The sequence below is a fragment of the Arachis hypogaea genome, chromosome 4, assembly GCF_003086295.3.
Source record: "Arachis hypogaea cultivar Tifrunner chromosome 4, arahy.Tifrunner.gnm2.J5K5, whole genome shotgun sequence".
Classification (NCBI taxonomy): Eukaryota; Viridiplantae; Streptophyta; class Magnoliopsida; order Fabales; family Fabaceae; genus Arachis; species Arachis hypogaea.
Window position 1 is genome coordinate 3,829,826 of NC_092039.1, and position 13,242 is coordinate 3,843,067.

The 13,242-nt window shown below is 33.1% G+C and overlaps 2 protein-coding genes and 1 non-coding gene across 3 annotated transcripts; 1 reads left to right on the plus strand and 2 right to left on the minus strand.

The window, feature by feature from the left end:
• Positions 1–2,081: 2,081 nt before the first annotated feature.
• On the minus strand, positions 2,082–6,361 carry LOC112795829 (protein ABCI12, chloroplastic). Its single transcript, XM_025838007.2, has 7 exons — positions 5,827–6,361; positions 5,497–5,613; positions 4,885–5,121; positions 4,595–4,759; positions 3,538–3,613; positions 2,889–2,953; positions 2,082–2,552 (listed from the first exon to the last, which is right to left on the minus strand). The coding sequence occupies exons 1-7, from the start codon at positions 6,172–6,174 to the stop codon at positions 2,400–2,402; spliced, it is 1,161 nt and encodes a 386-aa protein (XP_025693792.1). The 5' UTR covers positions 6,175–6,361; the 3' UTR covers positions 2,082–2,399.
• On the plus strand, positions 6,313–6,384 carry TRNAP-UGG (transfer RNA proline (anticodon UGG)). The gene has a single exon. It is a non-coding gene; the product is annotated as a tRNA-Pro (tRNA).
• Positions 6,385–6,614: 230 nt separating this feature from the next.
• LOC112795826 (glutamine synthetase leaf isozyme, chloroplastic) lies at positions 6,615–10,874 on the minus strand. Its single transcript, XM_025838004.3, has 14 exons — positions 10,506–10,874; positions 9,351–9,613; positions 9,206–9,245; positions 9,018–9,121; positions 8,885–8,933; positions 8,675–8,781; positions 8,386–8,473; positions 8,151–8,279; positions 7,990–8,064; positions 7,837–7,890; positions 7,721–7,758; positions 7,479–7,638; positions 7,312–7,372; positions 6,615–7,008 (listed from the first exon to the last, which is right to left on the minus strand). The coding sequence occupies exons 2-14, from the start codon at positions 9,602–9,604 to the stop codon at positions 6,869–6,871; spliced, it is 1,299 nt and encodes a 432-aa protein (XP_025693789.1). The 5' UTR covers positions 9,605–9,613; positions 10,506–10,874; the 3' UTR covers positions 6,615–6,868.
• Positions 10,875–13,242: the final 2,368 nt, after the last annotated feature.

Consider the following 13,242-nt stretch of genomic DNA (forward strand, 5'->3'; position numbering starts at 1 on the left):
TAGTTTGTACTTATCAAAATTAAAAGGTTTAATATAATTTTGTATATTAATTAATATTTAAATTTAATTCTTATATTAATGTCTATTATAATATTTTTAAATTTTAAAAATTAGTTTATCAAATGCGCTTGTTGAGTTGTTGTTGTTTTGTAAAAATTATTTTTAATTTAATTTATCAAATACAAATGTTATAACTTTTAAAAAAATTATTTTTTAAAAGATAACTTTTATAAACTATTTTTCAAAAATAAAAACTTTACCAAATTAAACATAAATCTGAAATAATATTTTCACAACTTCATTCGAATTACCATAACAAAATTAAATCATGCGAATTACTCCTGATCAGGGCTTCCAAAGCTGAATATGCTTTTTTCGGTATACAAATTGTTGTAAGTTTAAAACAATTGAATATTACATTATTCCACTATTTAAAAGTTTAATCTGTTTTGAATCAATTTTTAGTTTTTTTAAAGTGGGGAGAGAAATACAGCTATTTAATAAGATAAATTATATTCACATTTATGATTTAAACTTCTGGATATAGAATATTTGGTCAGTTGATAAGTGGTATTTAGAGACTTTTTATTTCCATCTATCTCAAAATTTGAAAGGTAACATTTTCTTTCTTACAATTCAGATATGTAAGCGGGTCCAGATATAGGTTGGTATTGTAATGAATCTGCTTCCAAAATCTATGACTCACACAATGGTTACTTGTGGTTGTGTAAGCAGTTGTTTGGCTGGAAGGAGCGATGAAATTGACTTTAGCTTTGATGCTAGCTTGTTCTGAAAAAACACAAGTGTTTGGCTTGGCTGTGTCTTAGGGAGGCTCTTCCTACTGTAAATTTTTGTTTTAGAAGATGGATGTCGTTATCGGATAGGTGTTCAAGATGCCTTTTTAACCAGGAATCGATTTTACATTGTATTTGAGATTGTCCGAAAGCTCAGCTTGTATGGCACAGGTTGGATATTTTTTGTCATCTTCTAGATTTAAAAAACTAGTTATTGTATCATAGCAGAGAGCATCCGTTCATGTTCTTTCCGAGACTTTGGTGGACATGACAAGTAAAAAATAATGACATCTTTAATCTTAATAAAACTTGGCTTCCGAAAAAAGTTATTTGTCTGGTATTAGCTTCAGAAAATGAGCTTAGGAGTGTTTTTGAATTACAACATATGTCCCTCCTCTCTATTCTAAGTGGTTCTTGGAATTCTCTATCTATGAGTGTTTTCAAGATTAATTGTAATGCTAGTTATTCCGGTTCTGGTGATAGTGTTGGTTTTGAGTTTAGGAGTGTTTTTGAATTACAACATATGTCCCTCCTCTCTATTCTAAGTGGTTCTTGGAATCCTCTATCTATGAGTGTTTTCAAGATTAATTGTGATGCTAGTTATTCCGGTTCTGGTGATAGTGTTGGTTTTGAGCTTAGGAGTGTTTTTGAATTACAACATATGTCCCTCCTCTCTATTCTAAGTGGTTCTTGGAATCCTCTATTTACGAGTGTTTTCAAGATTAATTGTGATGCTAGTTATTCTGGTTCTGGTGATAGTGTTGGTTTTGCTTGCATTATTAGATATTGTAATCGGAGTTGGTAAATGGTGTATTTGAGAATGATTAAGTGTAATAATATTTTTCAAGAAAAATTATTTGCTATTTGAATATGATATCTCTTAGTCTGAGATGTGGGTCAACGAGATGTTATTTGTGAAACAGATTGTGTAAAAACATTTAATCTTGTTAACAATCACCAAGATGGTTTTGGGTTTATTGATCCGTTAGTGCTCAAAATAAGGAATATCATACATTGGAATTGGCATGTTAACTTTCGTTTGATTATTAAAAAATGCAAATACATTGGCAGACACTATGACAAAAATAGCGATGAAATTACAATTTTATCAAGTGGAGCTTCCCTCTCCTTGAGAAGAGTTTTAGAATAATCTTATGCGGGACTATCCCTTTATTTAAACAGTTGCTGTTTTTTTTTTCTTTTTGTTCAGCTTGTTTAAGTTAAAAAAAATAATGATTTTGAATGTACATTTTTAATTAAAATTTATTAATAAAAACTGAAAAAAGATTAAAAAAAATTGTTTGTTCAGTTTAACCATAAGAAAAATATACAAAAGATATGTCCATAAAATTGTACAAATATCATTTTTCTAATTTGACAAAACTAACATCAGAAGCAGGCCACCTATTTTTCTTCCCTTCATCTATTGATAATTTTCCCCTTGCAATGTGTTAACCCCCATCAATATTTTGCATTGGGGAAAATACATTTGCTTGCAAGGGGCTGTAGTGTTTATAATCATCTAATCATAAGATGAAAAATTGAACAAAATTACATAACAAATGCTCTCACAAGTCACAATGCCAGATAGGCATGTATTAGTTATCACACAAGGTAGTACTCAGATAGAAAAGCAGCTCCAATGATAATTGTCAAGAACAACAAGCATACAATATCTGCCATTCCAAAAGATGATTCTGCCAAGAAGTAGAGTTTATGATCACCACTGTCCCCTTTAAAACCTCTGGCTATCATAGCCTACAATAGTTATGTTGAACTGTCAGAAGAAGAGCTATGAATATGAAGGCAATTTGAAGTTTATAACATGCAAGGCCAATTTAATTCATGTAACCTATTTTCAAAACCTGAAGTGCTAAAAGAAATCAACATAGAAGGTTCACAATATGCCAAAAAGACAAGTGAATTTCAAACTTTTCTACTTTCGACACATCAGAATTGAAAGCAATATTTTAAGCATTGGTCCGCGAAACCTTCATATAAATGATATAATTGATGAAATTAAAACGAAGTTATCCGATTATTCGACTTTTTCTAACGTGAAGAAAACAGCAGGGGAACATCAAAGAGGCTAACCTGAGAAATTTGTTCTGCATGGCTGAAAATATTTTTGAAGATTCGCCGGAAGTAGTTAAAGAAGACTGCAGAGGCATATAAGGAAAAATAAAATAAGTGTCATGATAATTGAAGGAAAAAAAAAATCTTTCCCCAAGTAATATTCTGATTGAACTGTACACTAAAACATTATTCTTTTGGAATTCTTAGTCAGTTATACATGCATTTGTTACCGGTTTATAGAATGGAAAGGCCATTGATAGCAACAAAAAATCACAAATTTTCAACAGAAATCTTTTGAAGACATTATGACCTAATTATCGATCAGCAATTCAGCATCATCAGTAACAGATTAACATGTCATAACAACTCCAAGTCGTCTACCAGCAAAATATTGATTTCTTAATGCATTATTAATATTAATATAGCAACATATTAGGTGATATGCAATTGGAAACTAAATAAGATGTTATCAACAAAAATATATTCTTATATAACCATATAAAGTAAATATGGCAGTTGTCCAAAACAAATGTGAAGCCTAGATATTCTAAACAGATTTATCCACAATCAACTAATTTGTTGGAAAGCAAACAAGAGACTATAGAACTTAACAATAATTTTCTGTCAATCCCTGTAAATAGAAGAAAGAGCTAATAACATTACTTACTATCAATTGTCTCCATAGTACTCAATTGTTTCCAATTTACCCTGCGAGATACAATCCCTAAAGCAATGTTTCGAACCTGCAATAACATAATATGGGTATTTAAGTCGAATTTTACTTCCTTTTCCTGTGTAAGAGAACTTTTATTGTTGTGGCATTAACTATTTCATTCATGCATTCCACCCACATGCACTAATTATGTTATGCAATTTAAGTAGTATCAGATCAGTACATAAAATAAGTTGATTACAAGGCAGCAGCAATGTAGATGCATTAAAAGAATCCTAGCATCAACCTAGATCTCTTTCCATGTCAGTCTGGTACACTAATTCAAATTCATACGTGATAGAACCCTATAAAACCATCAGGACCATCACTAACCTGCCCTCCTCCGAATTACTTCATTTATTCCCTTTGCAAATCTAATAATCCAATCATTCATAAAATTGAAAATTTTCGATTCTTGCTTGACTTTACCTCTAAGGCTCAAAATTATTAAACCAGGAATATCATTTACAACACTGTTTGCATTCCCATAATCCATATATTTGACTCTTTATCTACCTTTAGCTTTTGAATGAACTCCATCCTGTTAAGAAAAAGGCCATTGAGCCTATTTTTTATCCACGTCTCCACAATTCACCTTAAACTAAATGAAACATCCAAAACCATAATTTAATGCAAAAGGACAGTGTTGGGATAGTTATTATATCCTTCAGAATAGTGCTGACATTGTTTCTAACACGTCATTCTCACTAGTCTCGCCAGTAAAAATAATCACTAAGTAGAGAGAAGTGTCAAACTACCAGTTAACTCCAGCAAAAGCAGTTTGTCAGTACCCAACATTTGTCAAGCCCAAAATTTCCCTTAATTTCTTTCTTTTTTTCTGCTAGTAATTTCATGATTTTATTTTTTCGCACGTTTTTGTAGTCATACAAGGTAAATATCAAATAACCAATTACGTGCTATCAATAAAAGCAGAAAGTAAGATGAGAAAAGAAACTAAGATTATCAATATCAGAGATAAGTATGGAAGTTAAAACCCCCTTAGCCTTCTTACCTCATCAAAAACTAGACTGATGAATCTCAATGACAGTAAAAGGGTAAGCACAATTTCTGACACAGAGACACCTATATATTTCAGAGGGAGCAAAAACCATCGCAATGCAAATGCTAGTTGTTCAGGGGTCGTAGTTGTGAGGCAGAGACTAGCACTTTGAAATACCTTCAAAAGAAATGCAGAACCAAATTCTCGAAAATCAGAATCATCGAAGTGTTCCGTTGTTTCACAATGCTTTGACGGCAAGAATTCTGTTAGATGTCCAACACAAAAGGCAGAAAGCAACTTACCATAAAAGTCAAACAGGCAGCAGTGCTTGCTATGGATAAGCCTTTCCTTGTAAAGGTTAATGGACCTAACTTGGCGATTACATACGAATAACCTGTTAATGATACAGGAAGATTAGGAAGCCCCATCAATGCAGGTGTTGGAGTTCTCAACTGAACAAGTGGGGGCACACCATCTGCACCTAGCCCTAATGTTATGAATAACAATGCTGACAGCAAATAAACTCTCCCCAATTGATCCTACAGATAGAAATTAGCAAGAAATTCCCAAATCAACACATCATAGCAGGATGAAAAGATGAAGGCAAATACAAAGTCTACTTCCAAGTATCTTTCAGTTAACAAAATGGAAAATCCAACCTCTATATGAATATTTCTTCTGCGCATCATTTTATTCAATCAGTCAGAACTCGGAAGAAAAAATCTAACAAGAAAACTTACCAGCTAGCTCTATTCATAAATAAGCATCCAAAAACAATAACACTATATGTACTAGAAGATGAACACCAAAAATGGCCATTGCTGGAATAATTATTTTTTACTCCAAAGATAATGAAGCAAACTAAAAAATCCATCTATAAATGAACATAACTCCACCAGTCAAGGATTACTCACCATCCAAACTTCTCTTGGCAGAACCCAAACTGAAATCAGAGTCAAGTATGCTACTAATCCAAATTGCATAATTATATGTGACCTTGCCGGAAGAATAACCAGAGCTAAAAGCCATACCTGTAGCATCAAAAGATGATATCAAATAGCTCATGAATAACAGCAACACCAATAATCTCCAACATCAATCCTTAAACTACAATGTCCATAAACAAACCTAAACAGTATCTCTAGTTCTCTACCAAACAATCAAGTTCATACTTTGCAGCCCAAAACATAGAAAAAATCTCAAATTTTTCAAAGAAAAAAGAACCTTGAATTGGAGTGACTGACCAATTTGACTCTAGGATCGATGGAGTGAAGAAAGGTAGTGGGCGAGGACACGAACTGGCCAATGGGACTGGCGGTGGCGCCGGCAATCAACCTGAGGACCTTATCGGCTGCGAGGGAACCAGCAGGGACCCACTTAGTCCAGTTTGCGTTACCGTTATTGTCGGCGCTGTTTGATGAAGCAGCAGCCCTGATTGGAATAGGCGTAGGGGTTCTGAGAGAGAAGAGGGGTTTTGGTGAGGAAAGTGTTGGTAAGAAGGTTTTGGGAATGGAGGCTATGGTGGTTGGGAGTGGGAGGAAAGTGGAGGGGAAACAGAAGGTGGCAGTGGCATGGTTGGAGTACATGAACATGACAGAGTGAGTGAGAGGTTGCGCTTGATTTTCTAGCGGGAATGGAACAGATTCAACAGAACTCCAGTAATATACTTGTTTCTTTGCAGCGTGACTAAAAGCCAAATGAAAATTGAATAATGCAATTGAAGATCAAGTGGGCATTTGGTCTAGTGGTATGATTCTCGCTTTGGGTGCGAGAGGTCCCGAGTTCGATTCTCGGAATGCCCCAATTTCTTTAAATGTTTATCAGCTTTTTAAGTTTGTTCCGGTTGTGATTTATTGAATTCAACCCCACAAATGATATACATAGAGGAATCTCTTGTACTCTTCCATAATTTTCACACATGATTTGAAGCAATCTATGTTCTGTATAGGGTTAGAAGGGTTCCAATTATATTAGACTAAATCTTCATCCAATTCCAAACTGATTTGTAAGCAAAAGTTTTGAATGCCTGAGATTTGTGAGGTTCATAGGCTCAGTTATTATAGGAAACAAAGCTAAAGAACACTGAAACATAACCAAGCATAATGCAACTTGTCCGAATACAAATGCATCCAATGAAACTCTTAATATACAATGTGCATTCATCTGATAAGCAATAACCCAGACTCATGACCTCTTTAGTTCATTAAAACCATAAATAATCTAAAAGGGAAGCAAAAGAGATTCCGGGCGTCGACTCCATCGAGAATGCCACCAATCAGAATAGATTTAGACCTTTAATGCTAACTTCTGAGCTGCAAGAGCTTCAGCCTCCAGAGTTGGCTCCCACAGGAGAGTAGTCTCTGCAAGTAATCCTGTCACAACATATGGATCCATGTTTGAAGCCGGGCGCCTGTCTTCCAAGTAACCTGAGATCACCAGAGGATTGGCAAGGTAAGAGAAACGGAAAAGGAAATGAAGTAAAATTCAATTGAGAAAAGTAATACCAGAAAAACAATGTTACATAGCTAGAGTTCCTGTCCGAATGTAAAGTGCTAGAAAGATGCAACAAAAATTTAGGATTTTATATTTTTATAGACTACCTACTTAACGGGGTGATTTTGGGCAAACAAAAAAAGGATGCATAGCAGTATATGTGGCATTAGCATTTAGCAAAGAAAATATTCTAAAGAAGGCATAGGTAGTCTAATGCTACAATTCCTTCAACTTACCTTTGCCATTCTTTTCTGTGTCTCTTCCCACACGGATTGAGCAACCACGGTTAGCGACTCCCTGCAAGTTCAATGCTATTAGGACATTTCCATAGAAGATAAAATTCTTGCTTTATTACTGTCTTAAGCTTTAACAATAATAAGGTAGAGGTAATTTCAAGCAATACCCAAGAGAATGTGTCTATGCTGGCTGTTTCATGCTTTCCTGTCAACCTTCTCTCATTTCCTTCTCCATATGCGCTAATGTGATCCACATGGCGAAGCGATAGATTCAAAATCGCCTTCTTTATCACCTCGAAGCCTCCATCTTCCCTCATGCTCTTTGTACTAGAAAATATCATCAACTTAGAATTTTAGGAAGATGGCAAAACAAATGCAATCTATATTCATAACAAAAGTTAGTCCTTACCTGTAATTGGTGTGGCAACCAGCACCATTCCAGTCACCCTGTCAGGCGAAAAAACCAAAACAATTAGTGTTATAATCATCAGATAAGGCATACTGTAAACTAAAGTACCATAATACCTCAATTGGTTTTGGATCAAGAGAGAGAACAACGCCAGCTTGTTCAGTAATCCTCTGTCACAACATATAAAATGCATATGAAATTGTTATATTGAGTTGCGGGGCTATTGAAATATGTTGAACATGCTAATGAAAGCAGGTAAAATGAATTACCTCAAGGATGTACCTTGAACACCAGATATGATCACCAGCTTCAATACCAACACTAGGACCAACTTGGTACTCCCACTTCATTATTCATGGAAGAAATAATAAGAAAAATGCATTCATATACACATAAGCGTTGCAAGAAATGGAATTTTCCAGAGATGAACCTGTCCAGGCATAACTTCCCCATTGGTACCACTGATGTTAATTCCGGCATATAAGCAAGCCTTGTAATGAGCATCGGATATATCGCGTCCGAATGACTTGTCAGCCCCAGCACCACAGTAATATGGACCCTAATGTAACAAAATAAACAAGCAGCATAATCAAATCTGCATCATGAAACTCACTCGTTCTGGTCAAATGTGAACAAAACAGGAAAGAGTAAGCACAACATATTACCTGAGGGCCAGGGTAGCCACCAGTAGGCCAACCTAGAGGCCATTTCACATTTGTTTGAAGTAAGGTGTACTCTTGCTCTATTCCATACCTTTGAAAAATTAAACATAAAAACCATTAATCATAGTTGGAAATCTCAATTATCAAATATCTTTCTTTTTGGTCATTGATCATCATATGTCAAAGAAATTTGCAGCATTGTGCATAATATAGGTAGATACTAAATCATTTTGAACATAAGAAGGAAATAGTTGGTTTTTGGTTATCTTTCTTTTAAGAGCATAACATATACCATGGAACTTCAGCTTGGACCTTTGGGTTACTGAAAATTTCGGCAGCTTTATGTCTCTTGTTTGTAGGGATGGGCTCACCTTGTGGTGTGTAGGAATCGCAAATTACCTATGCAAGAAAAAGATTATATTGAATCACACTAACTTCATAATATTTGTGCTTCAAGTTAAAGCAAATTGCATGAACTTCTGCAAAAGATAACAGCTCTTACCAAAATATTGTTACCACCACGGAAAGGATCTTTGAAAATTGCTTGAGGACTGAGGGGAAAAAAGAAGAGTACTAAGTTAAACTATAGCTATGTGGTATAAGATTAAAATAAGCAACAGTTCCGAAATTCTTACTATAAGATTACTTCACTGTCTTCACCAGGTGCCTGTCCAGTGCTAGATCCGTCATAGTTCCACTTAGGGAGCTCTGAAGGATGTTCAACCGGCCTTGGAATTGTCTGAAAATGAAGAACAATGTGTAAGATTACCATGAATAACATCAGACAAATCATATAGCAGCTAAGGTATTATAAACAACATACTCTTGATTTACTGCGCACATCGATTCCTGTTCCACCAATCCTGTTTCAGAAAAGATATCAAAGTTTTTAAAAGCTTTCACAGAAGCAACAAAAATGAAATCATTATTCATAGCTAGAACAAGAAAAAAAAAAGGAAATGAGATACCAAATGTATTCAGCAATGATCTTGTCAGTGTATGGCGATACATCCAAATTAAGTAGCTGCTCTAGCCTGTTGATTGTGCTGTTATCGGACTTGATTGCCATCACTCTAAATTTGGCAGAGCTGGTAGCACCAACTTTCTTGTTTGGTCTCAACACTAAAGAACTCCACATTTTTGAAGTAATTGGGCTTGCATTTTGTGAGGGTTTTGTGATTCTCATCTGCCATTGTGTAGAGGGTGCCAAAATCTGTGCCATGTTCAGCACCTAACAGAACATAGTATTATCCATGAGAACCACCAACCATAAAAGGAATAAAATTAGATTATATTACACAATATATGATTACCATAAACAAATTTGCACAAAAAGAAAATGTACAGCATCAATAATAATGCATGATGCTTATTAACTGTTGTTCTACATCCACTCTCAAATGATGACTAATGAAACCACATACAAAATCAGTTTGAAAGCAATCATCAAATCCTTATTAAAACTAATGGTTCTGGAAAAGAACCAAAATCTAGCCATTTTTCAGATTCTTATCAATAAAGTGTTGATTAGATGGAAATGTTAATTGTTTTATAGTATGCAGATAAATAAAGTAAAAATATGAGGCCTAAAAGAGTTGACTTCCTTGTTCATCAGAAAGACTTAGTAAATTCCCTACCCAGGTTCATTGATGGCATATTTGAAGCATGACTCACGTGAAACCAAGTCTCATAAAGCATCTTCAAATGGCAAAATTCCCTGCACCCCTTTTTCTCCACTTACTAAAATATAAGAAGCAATATTTGACCAAAAAATAAATTCTGGTATGAACTGAAAGCACTGAAACATTCCTAACATTTTCATTAGCAAACAGCACCTTTCAAGAGAAAGAAATGGTTCCAGCGAGCAATGGCCAATGGCAATGATCAGTTACATAAAAAAATACAAACTTTCTTACAAAGGGACCATTTTCTTTTTAACCCCCACATGCTTATAGCCATTACCTCCTTCATTTGTCCTTGAACAGTGTTTCAATAAAATAAGCCTAGAGAATTGAATTAACACCCAAATGTACATGATTCATTTTCTCCCCCCAATCACATAAAAGTTTGAAACTTTCGAATGAAATAAATGATGGGCACATGATGAAAACTTCACTACTCACCAGAGAACAGTGATAAAACGGCTAATGCTGCAGGGTTGAAGCAGAGGAAATGCACCCTGTGGTTGAGTGACACAGACCCCAAAGACAAGTGAAAGAAAGTGTATAGTGTGAGAGACTGTGTGTTTGTGTGTGTGTAATAAAAGAAGCTTGTGGCCAATGAGTCTCTTGGCTTTTCTAAAACCGATAGGGGTGAGTCATGAGTGGATGAAAATAGTTTTTGGTCCCTTAAAGAGCACCAAGAGAAAGCTTGGACTCATAATATTTTAGATAAGGTTTCTTAAAATATATGTATCTATTTCCAATCCTATATATAAATACCATTTTTTGAGAATATCAATGAATAAATGGCTTGGTATTGTGTGTTAAATTAATAATCATATGATGATTAAGAACTTTTATGTTGGTAGAGTAGTATTTGGTGGCTTGTTTAGATCATTATCTTAGGTCCCCTTCAAGGCTTCGCTCTTGATAATGTCAATTTGAGTAAAGAAAGAAAACCTTCAAGCCCTTTTATGTTTTTTTAATTATTTATTTAATGGTTCTTCTTTTTAATTGTTCCTGTGTATAGTCTGAATTGTCTTTTTATAGGCCATTATACTAATTAATTAAAGTCAATTAGTTATTATAATAAGAGAACATTGACATTTAGAGAGAGAAATGACACAATCTGATACTTTTTATCCATTGGGTTAGTTTATTTTTTAGAGAAATGGTAAAAGATGAAGGTGAATGTTTAGAGTGAAAAAAATAAGGTATTGACTAGTGTTAACTCAAATGTAAGATAAATAGAAGGAAAAATATTAATAATTTAATATTTATTTAAAAAATTTTTGGAAGTCAATAATTTTTAGTATTTTTTATTATTATTTGACTAATATAAATACTAAATTGTCTTTCCTAAATTTATATGTGTAAATTCTGAAAAATATGACTATAAAATATATTGATTTATATATATAAATTCTGGTAAATATAATTACAAATTATATATTTTTTGTATGTACAACTCTTATAAATATGAGCGTAAATTATTACTGATTAAATACTAACAAAAAATAATAATATTTACTGATTATGTAATATTATTCTCTACCTATTTTTTTAATAGATTTTGTTAAAGAATGCCTTAATAATATTGTAAGAATTCAAAAAATATAATTTTTTTTTAGTAAAACTTAAAAGAACTTTATTTCATAGAAGTTTTTTACTTTTAAATTCTTAATAAATACCGAGGGAAGGTTTTTCCACAAATTGATCTTTTATTAAAAAATTAATCATTAAAATATATTAAAATTTATAAAAAAGATTAGTAATTATAAAACAATAATAAAAGAATCATATATTTAATCTGCTAAACAAATGACGGTTCTTTTCATTATTCATCTTGTTTTTAAATTCTTATTACAAGAAGACAAGAGAATAGGAATTCTTCCTTTAAAAAAGAAAAGAAAAAGTCACATGCATTCACCATTTTCTAGTGATTTTTTGTTGAACTTTAAGGTATATTAAAGCCTAAATGCAATTGTGTTAATGAAACTATATGATATATAGTAGATATGTAATTATGTATATGGTTGATATCCTCACATAACATCATCCAATTTCGTCTTGTAGTGTGTATATATAACACTATGATATGAAGAGGGTGTCATGAGTGATCACAAATCTAAAAGGCAATATAATAATATCCACTTTATAACTCCAAGTGAATCCCAGCACATGATGAAGAACAAATTAGTTATGTGTCTCTGAACAGTGTTATCATTTTGGCACATATGATACATGATAGTGAGTTTTTTTTTTTAATTCTGCCTTTTCTTTGAGATAAAAGATACCTATATATTAAAAAAATCAGAAAAAAAATTTTAGATGTTTTGAGAATAAATTAGTGAGTTTACTCTAATTTATTAATTATTTTTTACATGCATTAATAGATATTATAGATCTGCTATTATTTTTACTTTAAATATTAAAAAATTAATACAATAAAAACAAACCTTAAACTAACCCACATTAATATTATTGATGTTGAGTTAAAAAATTAACTAAATTAATTAATGATGACAAATATTATTTTTAGGTAAAATAAATAATTAGTGTTGATTATTAATAATTATATGTTGCTAATTATTTATTAAATGTTGTAGGCCAAAATTCAATTCAGCAGTCCAAATCGAATGAAAATAAAATAACAAGGTTGGTGGGCTGATAATTCAAACTAAGCCCAAAAAGAAACCAAGCTGAGAAATCAAAACAGGCCAAGCAAATCAAACTCGATCCAAGTCCGTATTCATCACTCCAAGCTGATCCCTCTCATTTGCCTTCACCAAAAGTAACGTTAATTTTTTTTTTTTGGTCAGAAAATATAGAAGTAAGAGAGTGCTTAGCTTCTAAGTTGTTCACTAAAGAAGAAAGAAAGAGAAATATTAAGTTTGAATGGCAGAAGTCTAATCAACAATTTCAAACCACATCAAGCTAAGACAGAGTTAAAAGGTAACTCATTTCCTCCTGCTTGCATCGTGATTTCTTCTCCTCTTCCCCAACTCTCTGTCACTCCATATTGAAAAAAATGAAGAAAGTGGTCTCTGCTCTTCACTGTTGTGTATCTACGGTCACAAGTGTGTCTTGGAGACCAAGTTGTGTTTCAATGGCTAAGATCTGGGTTTACCATTGAGGATATCTATTTTCTACTTTTCTATGGTTTTCGGTCAACAAGATAAGGTCAGAACCAAAGTTT

Bases quoted from the DNA above. Each gene is read 5' to 3' on its own strand.
- LOC112795829 (XM_025838007.2), bottom strand. From the start codon at position 6,174: ATGTTCATGTACTCCAACCATGCCACTGCCACCTTCTGTTTCCCCTCC. The intron at 2,954-3,537 runs GTAAGTAATGTT...ATGCCTCTGCAG, and splicing joins TACTATGGAGACAATTGATA to TCTTCTTTAACTACTTCCGG. The intron at 2,553-2,888 runs GTTAGCCTCTTT...TAACTATTGTAG, and splicing joins ATGCAGAACAAATTTCTCAG to GCTATGATAGCCAGAGGTTT.
- LOC112795826 (XM_025838004.3), bottom strand. From the start codon at position 9,604: ATGGCACAGATTTTGGCACCCTCTACACAATGGCAGATGAGAATCACA. The intron at 8,474-8,674 runs GTATATGTTATG...AATTTTTCAAAG, and splicing joins GTCCAAGCTGAAGTTCCATG to GTATGGAATAGAGCAAGAGT. The intron at 8,065-8,150 runs GTTCATCTCTGG...TGAATAATGAAG, and splicing joins GGGAAGTTATGCCTGGACAG to TGGGAGTACCAAGTTGGTCC.